This window comes from Tachypleus tridentatus, chromosome 8 (assembly GCF_004210375.1).
Source record: "Tachypleus tridentatus isolate NWPU-2018 chromosome 8, ASM421037v1, whole genome shotgun sequence".
Lineage (NCBI taxonomy): Eukaryota > Metazoa > Arthropoda > Merostomata > Xiphosura > Limulidae > Tachypleus > Tachypleus tridentatus.
Window position 1 is genome coordinate 11414635 of NC_134832.1, and position 21672 is coordinate 11436306.

At 34.7% G+C, this 21672-nt stretch overlaps 1 protein-coding gene across 2 annotated transcripts in view; it reads left to right on the plus strand.

Annotated features, from left to right (window-relative positions):
• The first annotated feature begins 15977 nt into the window (after positions 1–15977).
• The window catches only part of LOC143258522 (suppressor of lurcher protein 1-like), a 78155-nt gene continuing 72460 nt past the window's right edge, over positions 15978–21672 (plus strand). For both annotated transcript variants that reach the window (XM_076517618.1, XM_076517619.1), the window contains exon 1: positions 15978–16298. In XM_076517618.1, the coding sequence (XP_076373733.1) occupies positions 16175–16298 (124 nt within the window). In that variant the 5' untranslated portion in view covers positions 15978–16174. The remainder of the gene's footprint in view (positions 16299–21672) is intronic.

A 21672-nucleotide genomic window follows, 5' to 3' on the forward strand; every position in this document is an offset into this window, starting at 1 on the left:
GTAAAATTAATTCGTAGGCTAGCCTGTTTTTTGGCACAGCTTCAAGGGTATATTTTCTATTTATACAGCACATTGATGATATCCTCGATTTATATTTTTGATATTTTTGGCGCATTTATTGGTAATCTAACAGAGCTTTACATTTCTATCAAACGCGTTTCTTTCTTACTCTCACTTCCCCTTAAATGTCGCTTTGCAAGTTTCTAAAAATCTATTTTACACCAGTGGTGACAGTGACTGGCTACTTCCGTTCTTCAAGTTCCTGTTCCCTTCTTATCACATTCCTTCTATTCGTTCCGATAGGCATTTGCAGTTTTACATGTACGGAACATTTATAATACATATAATAATTCCACTTTCAATACTGAAGTACTCTAACAATTTCTTTTCGCTAAAAGGAGTGTACATACAATCCTCATATTCAAGATACACTGGTTTGTTCAAATTTAACCATTATTATAACCATTCTCCTCTGATTACCTTCCCACGATATATGACTTATGATCACATAAATAAGTGTATCTTCCTTATCCTCTTTATCATCTGCGCCCTTTGTAACCTATAATATATGTGACAAAACAGTTGGTATTGTTGATGAGAGATTCCATGAGAATAGTTCTCCAGTGGGTCATCATTACGTTTACGAACGTAAAATGCTAAAATCCGAGGTTCTATTCCCTATGGTAGACAGAGCATAGCTTGTCTGTTATGTAGCTTTGTTCTAAAACAAATAATACATGAGAAAAGACGACAAATTAATCAGTATTACAAAAACAAATATAGTGGTATTATTAAGATGTGCTTTCCCTAACGGTTACACGTACCAATACAAAGAACTCTTTATTTACGTTCTTAGCACTCCTCTTCGATCGATTTTCCCCCACTAGTACAACGGTAAGTCTACGGATTTACAGCCCTAAAATCAGGGATTAGATTACCCTCGTTTGGCTCAGCACATAACCCGTGTTGTTTGGCTATAAGAAAAACACACACAAACACACACTTCATCGAATTTAAACGATTTTTTTTTCAGGTAACATTCTATTCTAGTTTCTTCGCCTGTTCAACCACTCCGCCTTTCTGGTTCTTTTCTAACTACTTTGTACCTTGACCTATTTTTGCTATTTTTTTCTCTTTAATTGACTTGCACTCACAGAATTATTATTCATTAATTTACTTCTTTTTCAGAAACTGTTAATTGAGACCATTTCTTTTTGATGAATTTTAACATTTTTCACAGCCAGTAATATTACTTGTTAATTCAAAATTTTATGATAACTTATTATTATTTTTTATTTAATATATTTATATTTACAATATCTGAATCTCCTCTTTTTTATTCTTTGCACTGATCACTTTGATTCCTACCACTCAGTGGCTCATTGATAAATCTGAAGACTTGTAACGCCTGGTTTCAATACTTGTAGTGGACACAGCACACCTAGGCCATTATGTATTTTTGTGCTTAAGAACAAACAAATAGTTCAATTTACATTTTTTAAAACATTATTAGTTGTCTTGATATTTCCTTTGCTCTACACTCTGTATTATGGTATTCGTACCTGGCATGGTCAGGTGGTTAGGGCGTTCAACTTGTAATCCGAGGGTCGTGGGTTCGAATACCTGTCACCAAACATGCTCGCCCTTTCGCCGTAGGGGTGCTATAATATTTCGATCAATCCTACTATTCTTTGGTAAAAAAAGTAGCCCAAGAGTTGGCGATGGGTGGTAGTGACTAGTTGCCTTCCCTCTAACCTTACACTGCAAAATTAGGGACGGCTAGCGCAAATAGCCCTTGTGTAGCTCTGCGCGATATTCAAAACCAACAATAGTATAGTAACTTATATATGACATCAGTTATACACCAGAACCACCAATTTCAACAATCACAGTAGAGCGAGTTTTAAGAAATACATTTCGGTAACTATTGTTAAATCTACAAACTACTAGTCTTAAGTGCGAAGAAAAAAATGTGCCAACTTTTTTTAAAAAGACCATCAAAATTGTACTTTGATTGACAAATGTTATTATATATAGATGAGAGAGACAAAGTTTGGCAACAAATATGAAACTTTGGGATCCTCGTTTGTTGTTTACACTGTGCAAGCTGCGGGAGGTGGATAATGGTAAGGGATGTATTTTTGTGGCATCGACTTTGTCTCTTGGTCTTTCTAAATGGCTGCATTACATTACATTAATATCTGAGAATCTGTAAAGATCAAGTGCGCCCAATTGTGCTCCATATTCCTCTAGGTGATAAGTACTTGTAACACTACAGTACCACTGTTCACCTCGCAAGTATTGTTTATAGTTAATTTTGATACTATTAGTATACGTTCTTCATCTTTTGTCGCTCCAAAATCCCCAAAATTAAGAATTTATGGGAATATTGAACATGCTGTCAGAATAAGTACGCCTTTGCCTTCAACATTGCAGGGCTTTAAGACAAATTGCTCAAGGAATCGAACGTATTGTAGTCTATGACATGAAAGATTCAGAACATAGTGAATGTATACGATGACCCAACTCACGGGTGTTAATGTTTTGGTCCAATTATACACTAAAATATGACTTATTTATGTATACTTGTATGGTATATAAAAAACTATATCTATTGACCAAGGTTTGAAATATTTACATCTATGCTTGTAGTACATATTTATCCATCAAACTTTAATATACCTTTGTGTATTTGATACATGGATTGTGTTTCCACGAAAGTGCAGCATACTAACATGTATAATGTAAGAGTTTTCTTATCCACTGATACATGTTGTACATTTATGTATAAAGAAAGGGTTTATTTATTTACTGAAATGTACATACATTCTTCAAGATTCTACCTGTGAACCGAAGCATGATATATTTATATTTTGTCTCTTCTATTGCTAGTAATATAAATGTGCTATACTTAAAGCTTCTGAAAGCTTTCTTTTGAAAGAGATGAATTTTGGTTATATGTTGAGATATGTACTTTTTTAAGAAGAAATGAATTCAGCAAATAATTAAACAAAGAGTGTTATTACAAGATTCTGTTAGGTTTGTTAATCATTTTTCTATTAAGTAAGACTGGGTTAAGAAGGAAGAGACTATACACAAAATGATAAAGAATTACTTTATTTAGCATTTAAATCTGATCGAATAAGTATGTGTCAGACAAGAATAATGCTCTTTCCTTCAATGATAGGGTGATTCGTGTGTTGTTACTAAAGTGGTTCAACGGTAAGTATGCGGGTTCAAACCACAAAAGACAAACAAATCTAGATTTGATGCTCGTGGTTAGCTTTGTGCTTAAACACTAAACAAACAATTTGTAAAATATATTGGATATAAATATGGGTTCAGTCTAGTGTGGTTGTTTGTGGCAGGTCATAAGTTCAAAATTCCCTCCAAGTATTGCGAAGAAGTTAATGGTTGCAGAAGAGTTACTTTAATTCTTTTTATGTGGAATTAATGTAGTTAGATTTTTCTACACCCAAGAATAATAGAAGCGTTCAACATCATTTTTAACGTTTTACTCTAGACATTTATTATTTTTCTTATGTAGTTGAAACTAAGTGTTAGCGATGCTTTCAAATTGAATGTTTATTTTTCAAAAAGTGAATATTCATCAGCATCTATGAATTATAAAGTCAAGAAAAGAACGACAAAACTTTGTGAAGAACTTAAAAGCATCATTCCATCCGTTTGAAATTGCATACTCATAAACAATATAGTGCATACTCATAAACAATATAGTGCATACTCATAAACAATATTACGAAGAGTTATTCTTATAAGAGTGTTCATAATAAACGTTTTAAACATGAATTCAGAAATATTTTTAGCTTTTTATTGATAGAAAACTGAAATAAATTTATTTTCTTTCACTTGCCACTTTGTCCTTCTACCAACCAGCTATCTCTTTATATATAGGCCCGGCATGGCCAAGCGCGTTAAGACGTGCGACTCGTAATCCGAGTGTCGCGGGTTCGCATCCCCGTCGCGCCAAACATGCTCGCCTTTTCAGCCGTGAGGGCGTTATAATGTGACGGTCAATCCCACTATTCGTTGGTAAAAGAGTAGCCCAAGAGTTGGCGGTGGGTGGTGATGACTAGCTGCCTTCCCTCTAGTCTTACACTGCTAAATTAGGGACGGCTAGCACAGATAGCCTTTGAGTAGCTTTGTGCGAAATTCAAAAACAAACAAACAAACTTTATATATATATATTTCATACAGGTTCTACCTTCATTATACATTATTTTGATTCATATTTTATAAGAATTCTGCAATATAATGACAAGCTTTTAGAAAAAAAATTTACACAATTACGTGTTTGATTCAAGTTTTAATGTGTTTGGGAGTCAAGACTAAAGTAAGTAATGTACATAATCCGTGATTACGAGAAAACTCACTTGTAGAGAAAAATATATATATATGTAAAAACGGCTGGTATGGGTTGAGAACATTTTTTCAACCTATATCAGACGCTTTTACATATATAAGTAATGTACAGTTATTATTGAAAAGCGGGTTGTGTTTAAAGAGTAGCTCTTACACCTAGTAATTCTATTGAATGACTTGACTGTCCCTCTTTGAATAAGTCGGGTACCCATTAGCTAGTTTTAAAGATTTAACTATTGTTTTTGTGTGTAACTTTGGTACCCATCAAATGGTTTCGATGGTTTGACAGTCTTCCATGTGAGTAACTCTGATACCCATCAACTAGTTTTGACGATTTGATTGTCCCCTAATGAGTATCTATAGCATCTATCAACTACTTTTAATAATTTGACTATTTTTACTGAGTAACTCTGATACCCTTCAACTAGTTTCAAAGGTTTGACTTTCTTCTTATGAATAACTCTGGTACCGACCAAATAATTTCAACGGTTTAACTGTCCCCTTGTATCTCTGTTATCCAGTAATTAGTTTCAACGGTTTTCCTGCCCCTTGTGAGTAACTCTGGTACCAATCACCTAGTTTCTATGGTTTGACTGTACACATTAGGAGCAACTCTAATATCCATCATCTAGTTTCAACGGTTTGACTGTCCCTTGTGAGTAACTCTGGTACCAATCAACTAGCTTTAGTGGTTTGACTGTACTCCCAAGGAGTAATTCTGGTATCCATTCATTTAGACGATCTGAATGATCTCTTTGTGAGTAACTCTGACACAATCAACTAGTTTCAACGATTTAACTCTACCATGAATGAGTGGCTTTGTAATTCATCAACTAGGTTCAACAATTTTACTGTCCTCCTCTGGTATCTACCTATTAATTTCAACGGTTTGTCTACGCCCTTTGTGAGCAACTGTAATACCAATCAATTTGTTTCAACGACTTTACTGTCTCTCCACTGAGTATTTATGACACCCCCCAACTAATTTTAACGATTTGACTATCGCCATTGTGAGTGACCTGTGTATCTTCCGTATAGTCTCTATAATTTACTTTTAATATGCAATTGTCCCACATATTAGTGGCCCTCGTACTGAACAACTAGTTTTTACATGTCAACTGTGCTTCCTATGAGAGTTCTGTGAGTTTAGCAATTGATTATATTGTGAATGTTCCATTGTGAGTAACAAGTACATTCAACAGCTTGTTTCTAATTATGAACGTATATTTTATCTATTTCTTTTAAACCTAAAAAAAACAACATTTCATTAAATACATCCCTAGCTTGTTTATGTAAGTTTAAACTTGGATATGACTATAGTTTTCGAGGTGGAGATTTGATGAAAGTAGTTATTCGTTATAATGGGTATTACGCTCGACAGTGATAAAAGCAGGTTGAGTTGATTCCAACATTTCTACTTGTTGAGTGCGTTTTATAAGTTTTTATTCATATTTGTAATGTAGCTATTTACATGGAATGTAAAATTGTGTAATGTGGATATAACTTGTCGTATTTACCATAAATAATTAAATCATTGATGTAGCCATCTACAAGTATGTATGTATATAAATAGGTTCAACTGCTAAAGGCATGTATTCTGAACCAAACGTATGTGGACACCCCCGCTAATTAGTGGGTTTGCCTATTTCAGCCACACCCATTCCTAACAGGTGCATATGCATAAAATCAAGCATACAGCCATGCAGTCTCCATAGACAAACATTGGCAGCAGAATGAGTCGTACTGAAGAGTTCAGTGACTTTCAACATGGCACTGTCAAAAGATGCTACCTTTCCACCAAGTCAGTTTGTCAAATTTCCACCCTGCTAGAGCTGCCCCAGTCAACTGTAAGTGCTGTTATCGTAAAATGGAAAGGTCTGGGATCAACAACAGCTCAGTCATGAAGCGATAGGCCACACAAGCTCACAGAACAGGACCGCCGAGTGATGAAGAGCATAGTGCATAAAAATCGTCTTTTCACAGTTGCAACACTCACTACAGAGATCCAAACTGCCCATGAAAGTAACATCAGCACAAGAACTGTTCCTCGGGAACTTCATAAAATAGGTTTCCATGGCCAAGCAGCCGCACACAAGCTTAAGATTACTATGCCCAATGCCAAGCGTCGGCTGGAGTGGGAAAAAAGCGTAGCACTATTGGACTCTGTAGCAGTGGAAACACATTTACGCTTCACTATCTGGTAGTCTTATCGACGAATCTGGGTTTGGCGGATGTCAGGATAATGCTACCTGTTTGAATGCATAATGTCAACTGTAAAGCTTTGTGGAGGAGGAATAATGGCCTGGGGCTGTTTTTCATGGTGTGGGCTACGTTCTTTACTTCCAGTGAAGGGATATCTTAATGCTACAGCATACAGTGACATTCTAGAGAATTGTGTACTTCCAACTTTGTGGCAACAGTTTGGGGGAAGGCCCTTTTTTGTTTCAGCATGACAATGCCCCCGTGTACAAAGTGAGATCCATAAAGACATGATTTGCTGAGGTTTGTGTGGAAGAACTTGATTGGCCTGCACAGAGCCCTGACCTCAACTCCATCGAACACTTTTGAAATGAACTGGAACGCCGACTGCAAGCCAGGCCTTTTCGCCCGACATCAGTGCCCGACTTGTGGCTGAATAGGAGCGAATTCCTGCAGTCATGTTCCAAAATCTAGTAAAAAGCCTTCCCAGAAGAGTAGAAGCTGTTATAGCAGCAAAGGAGGACCAACTCCATACTAATGCCCATATTTTTGGAATGAGATGTTCAACAAGTACATATGGTTGTGATAGTCGTGTGTCCACATACTGTTGGCCATGTAGTGTAGTTTTTATCATCTGAATATAATATCATAATTACAGAATATGTTATAACTAAGCACATTAGTGTTTAACATGTAAAAATGGGTCTAGGAAAAATGGCTTCAGCATTTAGTTTATTATTGTACCACACTTACAAATAACAACTTTGAGAATACTTGGGAAAAGGGGTATCACTAAGCACGATAATGCTAATAGAAGCTAAAAAAATCATACTTTTAGTGTAGACGATGCTATCGTTACTCATTGGAGTTAGCTTACTTACAAATTCTGGTGTTTTTTCCAAAAACCTAATTATGTGTAGAATATCCAATATTTTGTACACTATGCAATCGGCATCTTTAGGGAGCCAAATCCCATATTATGTATGAAGTAAAGGATTTAAAAAATCAATACATATAATATTAAATTTTATTAAACACATTCATAGAATATACTAACTTTTATTCGGAGGAAAAAGTAACACAAAACAAGTAGTAAAACATTTTGTAAACGTAAAATGATCTAAGGATGGCAGTGCCAGTAAGAAAGCAAACAAATGTAAGGATGGTAAGCTATTCATTTATTACGTGGTCTTTTCTCGCTGTAGGTTCCATAAAGTAAGTCCCAAAAAGACAAGATTATAACCAAAATTGTATTCATCAACTAGTTTTGCCTGTTACATCAACCTACTTTAATGAAATTGTTAAAAATTGTTTTGTTTGTTTGTTTTGGAATTTCGCACAAAGCTACTCGAGGCACTTTTTGTATAGCACTTTTTATTTTAAATGCTTGTAGTCATACCTGAATTGATACAAGTGACAATAATTCAAAATTTAGTTGTAGATACAAATTATTCTTTGTATATATTCATCCCTATCTTTATTCAGTACTTTCTGGCATTGCTACCTCTACATCGTACTTAGCTTTTGCAAACTCTTTTATTAGTTTTAATACATTGATTGTGTATCAACTTAAAGCACTAAGACCATCCAGAGAGAGATGAGTAAGCAGGAATAACCAAACCGTGGTAAGCAAAGTGGGGCGTCACGTAACAAACGACAATTCACAAACCATAGGTATCAGTACATAACATAACCTATCAGACACTAACAAATTTAAACCAATACAGACAAATCTAACAAAGACACACGAAACGCAACTAAACAAAATACTACTAAAAATGAAAAAAGCCAACACAATTTCACAAACACTTTATTCCTACCTACACAAAACCGACTCACGCACACAACAAATATACGGTATCCCAAACCTCATAAACCAGATTGTCCATTACAAACAATAGTGTCCACATATGAATCGTTTAATTACAATCTTGGTAAATTCATAGCATGGGGATTCTCCAAATATATAACTCCACTGAATACAGGGAGATAAGTACTTTCATCTTCCTCCTTTTCATCATTTGATGAGCTCTGATTCCTCGCCAATGCAAAGCATAAGAAATTCATCCATAAGGTCTCAGCTTATCTACATCCTAGTCATGCTTGTATGTTCCCAAGAATGTTAGATAGCATATATCAAAGAATAAACTTATCTGAGTGCTAGATGTGAACCAATCAAAGCAGGTGTAATCAGTGATGTCGAGAAAACTCACTTGTAGAGAAATATATATGTAAAAACTGCTCATTTGGGTTGAGAAAATATTTTACACAGAGGAGCAAACAACGTTTCGACCTTCTTCGGTCATCGTCAGGTTCACAAAGAAAGAAAGAGATAACTGACCGGAAGCTGACCACATGTTTGAAAGGGGTTGTAACATCAGCCAGCTCATTCATCAAAGACTCTTTTAATTTCAAGTCTAATCTTAATCAACTTAATCATAAATCCTTAATGGCCAGTTTCGATGTTATATCCCTCTTTACAGAAGTCCCAACCGCTGAAGCCTACAAGATAGCCTTAGAACTCTATATCCAAAACCCTAACCCATCTATAAACATTCCCAACAACCAATTAGCAACCCTCATAGAATTCACCACGATGAAGACAAACTTCATGTTCAACAACCACAACTATATACAAACAAATGGCCTAATCATGGGCAACCTAGCATCACCAGTTCTAGCTAATATTTTTATGACACAAGTTGAAACACAAGTAATTAACACAGCATTACATCCACCACTATACTGGTACAGATATATAGACGACACGATTGCGAGATTCACATCTACAGAACACACTTATTTTTTTTCAATCACATTAACTCTATACATCCCAACATCAACTTCACATGTGAACAAGAAGAAAACAATCAAATATCATTTCGTAACCTCAAAATTACAAGAACCGACACACAATTTAAAACAGAAATCCACCGAAAAATCACCCACACTGGACTATACATTCCTTGGGACTCAGCACATGAAACAAAACAAAAACTCAACATACTAAGAAACCAAATAAACACAGCCATAAAACTATGCTTGCCAAATAAAATTAACGATGAATTAGACAAAATAAAACAATACTTCATCAACATCACCAAGTTTCCTTCACAAACTATAGAAAGCATTATATGCACACACCTAGACAAAAAGCAAAATCAACTAACAAAAGTAAATATATCCCACGAATTAAAAAATCACGAAACCATATACTGCTGCATACCATATATTCCCAACATCAGCAGAAAAATAACCAACATTTGGCAGAAACTAGTAACAAAATATGACATTTCAGTTAATTTATTCAAAAACCAGACACAAAACTAAGGTCTATACTAGTAAAAACTACACTGACAAACACCACACCAACATTATTTATAAAATACAATGTGAAAACTGCCACGACTTCTATATTGGAGAAGCAAATAGAAAAATGGAAACCAGATTCAAAGAACATAAAAAGTCACCTTCACACGTTTTCAAACACTGCAAATCAAATAAACACAACATAACCGTAGAAAACACTAAACCACTAAATAAAAAAACAAACATAAACAAACGCAATAGAAAAGAAGCCCTACTTATACAACAACTTAAGTCCAAAATAAACCAATACAAAGAAACACCTTTATACCTATATTAAAAATAATATAATAAATAGTAATAAGAAAATAAATAATACTAAAAAATAAATAATATAAAATTATATATTCAAACATCTAAGCACGCCCTCTACATTCCGACACTCATTAACACAACCCCTTTCAAACATGTGGTCAGGTAACTGACCGGAAAAAAGTTACCTCTTTCTTTCTTTGTGAACATGACGATGACCGAAGAAGGTCGAAACATTGTTCGCTCCTCTACGTAAAATATTTTCTCAACCGAAACGAGCCGTTTTTACATATATAACCAAGAAGAACCTCCGTCTAAAATCTGACACATGTGCACCAGTTGTTTGCAGGATATATCTGGACAAACATTGAATATTGTAAAAAAGTGGAAAAGTAGAAAGATATTCAGGCTATCCTATACGATTCACATCCTATGTGATAGGACAGTTAAAATGGACACCAAAAAACCGTTGTACTGGTACATTAAATGGAATAATAGAAAGCTTGCAAGGACATGAAATTCATATGAGAAAAACTTATGCAATGGAACCTACACAACAAGTATATTTTTACTGGACGAGTGAAAGCCTCAAAACCGTTCTGGTAACACATACTCAACTTCTCCAGAATAATTACTGAATACTACGGTATCTTTTATAAATCAAACTTACTGTGGACTTTCTACCACAGGCTTGGCATGGCCTAGCGCGTTAAGGCGTGCGCTTCGTAATCTGAGGGTCGCGGGTTCGCGCCCGAGTCGCACCAAAACATGCTCGCCCCCTCTCAGCCGTGGGGACGTTATAATGTGACGGTCAATTTCACTATTCGTTGGTAAAAGAGTAGCCCAAGAGTTGGCGGTGGGTGGTGATGACTAGCTGCCTTCCCTCGAGTCTTACACTGCTAAATTAGGGACGGCTAGCACAGATAGCCCTCGAGTAGCTTTGTGCGAAATTCCAAAACAAACAAACAAGACTTTCTACCTAAATGTGAAATACTAATTTCGCAACTATCAAAGCTTAATACTGAAATTTGGGTTTGTATAATAAAGTGTTAGTTCGCGATGATATGAGCACAAGTGACACAGACTACCAAGTTTAGTTTACACAAAGATCTCTTAATATTACTAACACCCCAGCGGTAAGTCTTTAGGCCTAAAACACTAAAAATCGGGTTTCAATACCCGTGGTGGATAAAGCAAAAAAATGTCCATTGCGCAGTTTTGTGCTGAAGAACAACAGCAAACAAACAAATTTATTATATATAGTGTTTTGAGTCTTTTTTAACTCACCAAAGGAAAAGAAATATGTAACATCAATATATAAACATATTTATTATTATTTTTAATATAAAATTATCGCAACACATTTCTATATCTAAATGTCTTGGATGAAACGTAAAATCATCAAATTATAATTTAAAACGACAGTGCGTTATATAAGTGTATAAAACTTTAAACTAAAATACGCTTATATGAAAACTTCCTCTAAACCCGTAATAAAAAAGTTTATGTGGTAATTCTGTTCTCAACATTTTTAGCAAGGGCCGAATCACGAAAACTTATATGTATATTTGTACAAACATTTTACCGAAAAAAGAGACCATCAACTGAGCAGCATATTCCGAAGCTGAAAAATTAGCTGATATAGACAAAAACGGATTTGAGCATCCTCACTCTATTGTTTTTGAATAAACATTTATGTCAAGTGTCTTACATTTCTACATCGTTTCCCATACATACATTATGATACGTAAAGGCATATTTTCTCAAGAACATCTGTGTCAGCATCTAAGTTCTCGATGTTACTTTAACAAAGTTAAAACAGGTAGAAAAGATCGTACTTTTCAGGTATGTACAGTTCACATTTGTAAAACACGATACTTAGGGGTGTAGGTCCTGGGGGGATGGGCGGTATACAACCCCTCCTTCATTTTATGGTGCATACAATCATTCCCCCCTACAGTTTGGTCTGTTGAATTGTTTTATTGCATCACAGACCTACAAATTGTTGGCTTGTTCTTGTGATTCTCGTGTGCTTACCAATCGAATTACATAATTAGGCCTAGATGTAAGCTTTTTCAGTAGCCGAAATGTACATCTTTAAAATAGGCGTGTTTCTAAGCTTTTCGATCTAAGCGATAGTTCGTAAATATCAGTCAGTAAGCCTAAGTATACATGCAAGGCTTGCAAGCACTATCACAGAATCTACCTACGTGCGTAGTGTAAAATAAAGTAAAATTTTCATCACAACAGATTGAACATAGCATGAAATTCGAAAATGCTACTCCCAAGCATAAACTAGATCTAGATCTGGCAGGCCATTTGTAGCTTGTAGCTGCATCAATCTTATGTGTATATTGTGCGGTTTTCCTATGCCATTTGTTCTTATGCATGTCTAGCCGGTTTTATTGTCAAACGCCTTACTCTCCTTAGCTGCCGAATCCGCTGACCATAGTGTACGTTTAGTGTACAGTTAACGACAGGTTCGGGCCGCTCGGATCCATACGCGCCCTACATCACCCCCCTCCGCTCCTTTCAGTCTGAGCCTCGATTTTACAACAGGGCTCATTAGACCTCTGTTTGTGGCCCTCATTAATCCATGAAATTTCAGATTATCACCGCCCTCTAATAAAGTACTGGTGCTTTATGGTAAAAGAACAATATATTCTTTTATCATAGATAGTAAAAATATTGTATTTTCTTGTATAATTAGAACACAAAAGGAGCGATTTCAACGACCTGAAGCCTCTACTCGAATTGTATTGCTAGTTTTTGTTTAGGTGTTTTTATTTAATAGACGTGCTTATAGACATTATATCACAATGTGTTTGCCTTTTGATGAGCTTTTAGACAGTTCTGCAAGCCAGTTACTAGTACTACAAGTGACAATGCAGATACGGATAATCCAACAACCTCAAGCAAAGGAATAGAAAGTTGTCATACAGAGGAAATACCATGTTTATCAGAGGACGAGTCTGAAAATGCTTGTGCAACTATTGCACATCATGAACCACCAGATAGTTGTGAAACAAGTTTGTGCAGTAATGAAAAATCTGACACTCCACAGATACAGTGTGGAAAGCCATATCATCCAGACGCACAATTAATACCACGACAGAAAGCAAAATCTCCAAATATCAACTTCCAGGGCAAGTGGTTTGATAAGTTCCCATAGCTTTACTTCAACAATCAGACTCAAAAAGTCATATGCTTTCATTGTGCCAAGGCAGAAAATATAGGCCTTTTTACAAGGAAATTGGAGAGGACAGTGGAGTATACCTTCATATCCACCGGTTTTTGCAAATGGAAAAAAGGCAAAACAGAAATTTAACGAACACCTATCCTCCTCTCAGCACAGATACGCTATATCTCCAGAAGGTTCACTTGATGTAACTCCAGTGACTGTCCGGCTACATGATGGAAAAAAGAAGCAGCAGGAAGAATGCAAAAGAAGTCTAGCCAAAATTTTCAGAAGTTTACGTTTCTTACTGCGTCGAGGTATAGCATTACGTGGACATACTGATACGGAGGGGAACTTCCTGCAGTTAATGAAGCTCCTGGAAGAGGAAGATTTTGAGTTGACGGTTAACTTGTCAAAGAAACCCAATTCACATCACCCCAGGCTCAGAATGAAATAATGGAGATGTTCAGCCATCAAATACTGAGGAACATAACACACGAAGTGCAGCAAAGTAAAATCTTTGCATTAATGGTTGATGGAACTCAAAATGTTACAGGTTCCGAACAGGAAGCAATATGTGTACGATACGTGGATGAGAACCTTGATGTCCATGAGACATTTCTTGGTTTTTACGGTGTTTCCAATACAACTGGTGAAACAATATCCTCGACTATACTTGATGTACTGACTAGACTCAATCTGTTAGGATTAAGAGCACAAACTTATGATGGAGCCGCTAATGTGAATGGTGCGTACAGTGGATGCCAGGCAAAAATAAAAGAGAAGCAACCGTCAGCTTTGTTTTTCACTGCAGAACACACAAGGCTAATTTAATAATGCAACATACAGTTGAAGCTTGTGAATGTATTCGAGATTCTATCCAGTGGGTACATGAACTTGGTGTCTTGCTTCAGAGGTCAGGCAAATACAAGATAATCTTTGAAAATATTGTATTGTCAGACAGCTACAATGGTCCAGTTAAATACATCCGCTCACTGTGTCCAACACGCTAGTTGTGCCGCAAATCTGCAATTACATGTGCTAATGATCACTACAGTGACATTGTTGATTCTTTGTCTGAATTAGCAAATGAAAAATCAGATGTTGCAGTGAAAGCACGAGGTCTGTTGGACAGGTTTGACAAAGGAAAGGCAGTTTTAGGATTGTTGATGGCTCAGCCTACATTAGCTGCATTAGAGGAACTAAACCATGCATTGCAAGCAAATTCAGCGACAGTATCTGGCATGATTAAAGCATCTGCAATGACAGTTGAGCAATTGCGGGTATTGCGAACAGAGGAAAATTACAACAAGATATTTGATGAAGCTGAGAAAAAGGTAACTTTCCTAGATCTGGTACCTATTGAACTACCACGCATTCGCAGACCTCCAGAAGAATCACAGGTGATGGCTCAGCACACCATTCTGCAACAGCTAGAGATTACTACAAAAGCCAATATTTTGAATTTGTGGACACAGTCACATCTGGCCACTAGATTCAATACAGACAAGAATGACATGAGCCAATATCTGGCACTTGAGAACATGATCACATCTGGCAAGATTGACAACTCGGTTATAAACTTCTATCCAGAAATCTCTGCATAACGGCTCGAGTTTCAGTTGCTCATGTTAAAAGGAACAAAAAAGCAGTATCTCTGAAAGGTGCGAAGGATGCTTACTGTAAAATGCATGAAACAAGCCAGCAGATGTTTAGTGAAGTGTTTCTTCTCATGAAAATTTTGTTTGTGTGTCCAGTGTCCAGTTGCGAATGTGAACGCAGCTTTTCTGCATTAAGACGGTTGAAGACGTGGTTAAGGTTAACTATGTCTCAATGCCGCCTCAACTATGTGGCAGTTTGTCACACTGACAAAGATGAGGTCGACAAAATGAATATAGATGAGCTTATGAAAGAATTCATAAACAGATCATCACAAAGGAGGTCTACGTTTGGGAACATGTAGACTAGAGGACTAAATGAATCTTACTTCAATAAAAAGTATGAATAATTATGTGCTACTTTGTATTGATGTGCAATTTTTAAGAGTTCGCAAAGACATTTTAATTATTTTTATCAAACAACGTGAACAGTTTTTCAGTAGATATAAACTTATTAAGGGTAATTACTAATTTTATTAATATTTGAAAACGTAATTCATGCAATAAAAGTTATTAGTAACCTTGTCAAGTACAATGGCCATCTTTTATACTGTGCAGTGTGCAGGAATAAATTCATGTGGCAGTTAACTTGTGACACATTTGTCTTTATTCTATTAACATTTTGAAAACTGTTCACAACACCTCACTTATACAGACCTACATGGAAAACTTGAAGTATCGTGGCAACAAGATTACTCTGTGACTACACGTTTACACCTTTCAGGTTCACGTAATCAAAGATTACCAATTTGCAAACTGAACAGTCCACATAAGTGGTTGCAAAAATCATCTTCCCCATCGGGTGTAAAAAGTGTTCGTCCCTGCTTAACAAATAAGCCATTTCATGATTTCTCAACAATCAAACTACACAGATGAGAAAGTGTAAATTCAAAAATGAAAAAAATTAAAAATAAATCTAAAACGCATGCGCAAGTGTGAAAAGCAAGTTTTCCTTTTCTCGGTGGCGCTGGGTTAGATTGTTCGGAAGCCGACGTCGTGTTTTTCGAGTACTTATGTCAGATGCTCCAACGTTAAAGTATCGAACAATAGCTCTCACCTACTGAGAGAATTAGAAGACGAGCTAGCAAAATCTAAACAGTCAACTTAACGAGAAGCTCCTACCATACCACTGAACAACATGGCGTCTGGCACGTTAGATTTTCCGTCTGTCTCATTTCAGTTGCTTTTCATCTCGATGACGTTACTCCTGGGCTTTATGATGGTTGTAGGAGACAGCCGGAACTGGTTTGGTGATCATTACGGTAAACATTGCTGTTTTTGTATTCCATATTATTTATAGTGAACGAATAGTGAGATGACACTACGCTACATGCATTTCATCAGTTCTTGACTTGTGAAAGCGTGGTATTAACTATTAAATAGTCTCCTATTTTGTGTATAAAATGTCAGGTTTTACAGTAACTCCAGTGTTAACAGATTATTAGATATTCGTGGTTTACTGAATAGAATTTTGAACAATATATAAACTTTCCATTTTACTAGAGAAAAGATTTCTGAACTTGCTTTTGCCATTTTATGTTTAAGATCCCATATTAGGTCTCTGTCTCAGAACAATTAATTAATACGAGTATGAACATTATTCATATACTCTCAAGACATTAGTAAAAATATCGTTTCAACAATATTTAATTATTTCTGTTTTGATAATGGTGCTTTTAAATGCTATTTTTCTTTTTGAATATAGTAAGGCTATTATAAATATAATTAAAGTGTGGTTGTGTACCTAACATTAAAAAAGTTATGAAAATGGAAATACGAAAGACTTTCTACACATATTGTAGGATAGTTTATACTAACTTACAAATCAGTGTCATATGTTTGTTTTCTGTGCAACTAAGACGTAAACATTAATTTTATGAAAAATTAGGATATTTTTCTCGTTAAAAATAACTTATTCTCTTGTACAAGCTTCTAGCTTCATTATTAGCATTAATAGTGAAGTTGACATCTCATAGAAATGAATCTAACTTTTCTAAATGATAAAATTTCCTATGTCATGAAACTTTACTTATACTAAATTAATCCAGTAGTGACTTTCTTTTAGAATTCGTGAGAATTTCGTTTTGTCATTAAACAGTTGTTGAACAGTTAGTGTAAATTCTGAGTTTAGTAAAGGTATAAATGGCTATGTACAATTTATTGGGTGTGTGTTATCAACACAGTGAAGTGTCAGACAGAAGTGGTAATATATATATAGACGTTAGAACGGAGTTGCTTCGAGATGGTACTCAGAAATGTAAGTAGTATCCCTTCATATTACAAATGAAAACAAGTCTGAGCATTTTAAATTGCTTTACGGTTTTTGAATAAGTTAAAAAATATTATCGCATGGTAGGATTCTGGGAAAATTGTGTTTTAAACTAAAGATATTTGAATGTAACAATTCGTGATTTCTAAAAAAGTACGTTTCATTAACAAGATCACAAAAATAAGTAGAGTTGCTCTTTTAAGTAATAAAACAAAACAATGCAACCAAAACGTAGTAAATTCTGAGAAATACCTGAAATTATACTAAGAAAAGAACAATGATGTATAGAGTTTAATATAATGGGTATAAATTTTTGAATTTGTATTTCACAAATTGTGAAATCTTCCATGTTTAGTGCAATGAATCATCATAAACAGTGATGACGAGAAAACTCACTTGTAGAGAAATATATATGTAAAAAATTTCTCAACCCAAACCAGCCGTTTTTACATATATATGAACCATCATAAACTCTGTAACATTTTTCTATGCTCTCTGTATGCTGCAATAAGAAACATCTTGTGGTGTGTATATTTTATGACCATATTTTTTACAAGCCAAAACAAAACACATTAAAATTTAAAAAAAAAGTTAAAGAAAATACGCTGCCTTTTTAAAAAAGAGATGCTAGGGTACAAGCTACAACGTGAGATTATAAGGTGTATCCTAGGTTTTGGAGGTGACTGCTATATATAGTAGTATTGGAATTAGTTTGGAAGACAGTGAATAAAATTGATATAAAATGCAAATATTGAGAGTTTGCTAGCACGATAATTAACTGGACCAGAGTACGGTTATGTATTGATGGTCTGTGATTGGTTATCATCCAGCCAACTAGATAATGGCACATCATCATAATACAGTGAGTTAAACTATTCCCAGCAGTAGGCTCATTAGTAGCACAGTGGTATTTCTGCAGACTTATATCCCTAGAAATCAATGTTTCAATACCCGTGGTGGGCAGATTACAGACTGCCCTTTGTGTAGCTTTATGCTTAATGGTAACAACAACCCAGCAGTAGTTTGTTAAAAGCACTCATGATTACCAGGTCAGAAATAACACATGACAGATTATTAACCTCAAGGTTGTCACTGGTGAAAGCTACTTCGTGCGATAGATTGAAGTAAAATTTCATGTTTAACTATGAATTGTTTGAAAATTCTAAAAAGGATACGTCACACTAGTACTGTAGATAATAGAAGTGATAGAGATAGAAATCTCACACATTTCAAAGCAAGGTTAAGTAAATAAGTATATGTTCTTCACGTGATACACGACAATCAAGGAGAAATATTGTTAATGATGTAAGTGTTACCTCTAGAACAGTATTATACACATTGGCATAAAGTTACCTAAATGAATGTGTAGATATTTATAATCCACATCTCAGGAGAGATAGCCAAACCAAAAAACTGAAATATGTCTCATATTTCAAAACATGAGCTGGAAGGTTACAGACGAATCCAAATTCAAATTGTTTGATAACACCCGTCGATGGTTTGTTTGCTCATGAAGAGGAGAAAGGTACAGTCGTGAATACACAACTACATTGAATCATACTGTAGGCCAAATTAAATGTGAGCTACATCTTAGACATCTGATGAACTACACAAAATTGATGGCACCATAACTGTTAACAGGTACAATCGGATTGTTATATATCATATCACTTCAGAAGAACAAGACCCATTAGGCATTGTATCATCTACCAGCAAGATAATGATCTCAAGTAAGAGAAAATGTGATGAAATGATACCACTAGAGGGTGATGAAACACCTGTAACCATGCTTAGCCTGTACAAAACGTCAGTATAAAGATGCTTAAATTTGTATTTGTCTCCATGGAAAGTCAGAAGTCTAAACGGCAGTCAAAGAACTTAACTGAATTGAAAGCTAAATACAAGACATCTGGTACAGTGTTTCACAGCCACACATTGACAAACTCGTGGTATCATGAAAACAAGGTATAGTGCTTTGCTTGAAGCCACTACAAAATATTAGTAAAAGGTAGAAGTTTTCTAAAATTCTAAGTAAATACAATGTTAAACAGCAATCCATTTTTAGTTTATACTGTATATCGCATAAATTATTTTAACTGTATTTATTTGTTGTAAAGATTTTCTTCTGTATTTTCGGTGATAATGCTACTCTAAAAAGTGATAAATTGATTAATTATTTATAAATCTTGTAAGTATAATGCCTGTGAATTTTCACAATTATTTCTACAAGAATATAAATTTGAAAACTTTATTGGCATTGTTCATTTTCAGAGTTGCTAATGTTTTTTTCCCTAACACATACGCTACTGCTCGTTAGTTTCTTTACCCTACACTCGGATTCCTTTCTAACTTAAAGAAAACCGTTGTCATGGTAATTATAAACTTCTACAGCTGCACCTCAATAATAAAACTTCAGTTCCATCTAACATGTGATAGTAGCTCATGTAGAATTTCTCTTTGAGACATGTTTGCATTCACTACATATTCGACATAGTATAGCCAGGATAATACTAAAGTTGATTTAACGCTGTTGACTGATAGCTAGTTTTACGCGAAAAAGTAGTGTTTGTGTTTTATACATCTTCGTGTGTACATTATTAAGTTTCAAAGACAATGAACCTCACACACTACTTTGTGTAGCTTTTATATTCATACTCTAGAATGCTCTGATTATTCCGTCTACAAATACACAAGATCCTGTGATTAACACTCTCTATTTACTACCATTGATACTTCATTTCTGATTTTTATTTATTGTAGAATTAAGATGATAAATTAAGTTACACCAAGACTGCGAGTCAAAGCGATATCGGTATTCTTTTTCTAAAGTCAATAATTTGTCGGGGTAGAAAATAATAATAACTTGTTCGAGCTAAAAAGCATGTCTTGAATAAATATGTTTGTAGTGGTGTTCTAAAGAGTGAATGTGTCAAAAACGAAGTGAGAAAATACTGTCTTCAGTTCTGATGAAGATGGTTGTCCCGGGCAGTACCATGCATAAACATATCGTCTGACTTTTTAACACATTTATAGTATATATTTAAATTATTTACATAATTAGAACAGTTTAGAAACTTGTAAATAAAGTCTTAAAGAAACCCAAATATTTTGAAGAAAGGAAATTTATACCTAACATATGTATAAATAAGCTTTTGTTACTTAACACTAAAGTATTTCATACAGTTATTATACATTTGTTACATTTCCATTTCATTTTCTGTTATGAGTTTGAAACAATAAGTATATATCTTTAATACAAGTTACAGCTTTTATACTAAGTAAGAATATATATGTTTTTTTTTTTTAAATAGATACCTGCAAAAGCTGTAACTTGTGATAAAAATACTTATAGTCAGGAAACAATTCAACACGAAACAATTAATAAATAACAATCTTTAGTTGCCTTCATATCACATGTAAGTAAATTAACTTCATTATACCAAGAAATATATTTATTATTACCTTGAAATACGTGCCAGATATAAATACACGTTTCTGCGCGTACTGTGCAAAATGTTTATCACAAAGTTTCAGTCCAATTTTTGTGAAGCATCTAACTTCTCACAGAGTGATTATTTTGAATTAGTGTAAGACTGTTTGTTCATATGCTGTTTCTTTCAGCCTAACGTTTCGAGATGTTACTTGATTTTAAGAAAAAAATAATAATTGAAAACAAGAGTACCTATCTACAGATATTATGGCAAATCTAAGTCGTGTTGTTTAAGTGGAACTATAGACAAAAAGCTGTAGTAAGATTGAAAGCTTTAATGTACCGCAACTACCTGTTGAAACAAAAAGATACAACGTTTCGTCATCTATACGGAGACCTCATCAGAGGGCTTCAATAGAGAACTTTAAACGATGCCATTTTCGTTCAGCAAACAGTTGCAGTCCATTAAAGTTTAAAAACGTCACACAGCTCACAATGATATATACATTATAGGCAAAACTTTGCAGTCAAATATTAGTAGCAATCGTAGAACAATTTTGATACGTTTGAGTGTTGTGATATCTGATCATTCTAGATTTAAGCATAATAATATTTTATTTTAATATTTTGTATTTTTAGTTATATTCTTGAGTTTGATAGTTGTTAAGTGTTATTCATAATAGTTAATTCTAGACATATGTCAGACATGACAATGTTCAATAGCAGTTTTTGGATAACATTGTTCTAAAACATCCTAAATGCTGTTCACAGTAAAATCTCAGCATATCTGAACAGCAGATACGATAAGCATTTTTCTAGATCTCACTTTATTGAAGATCGGCGCCGTACGTAAGAAATAACCATTCTTTGGAATACAAGTAATTAGACATTGTTCATGATAATATATTGATATAAATTGGTTAAAAAATGTTTATAT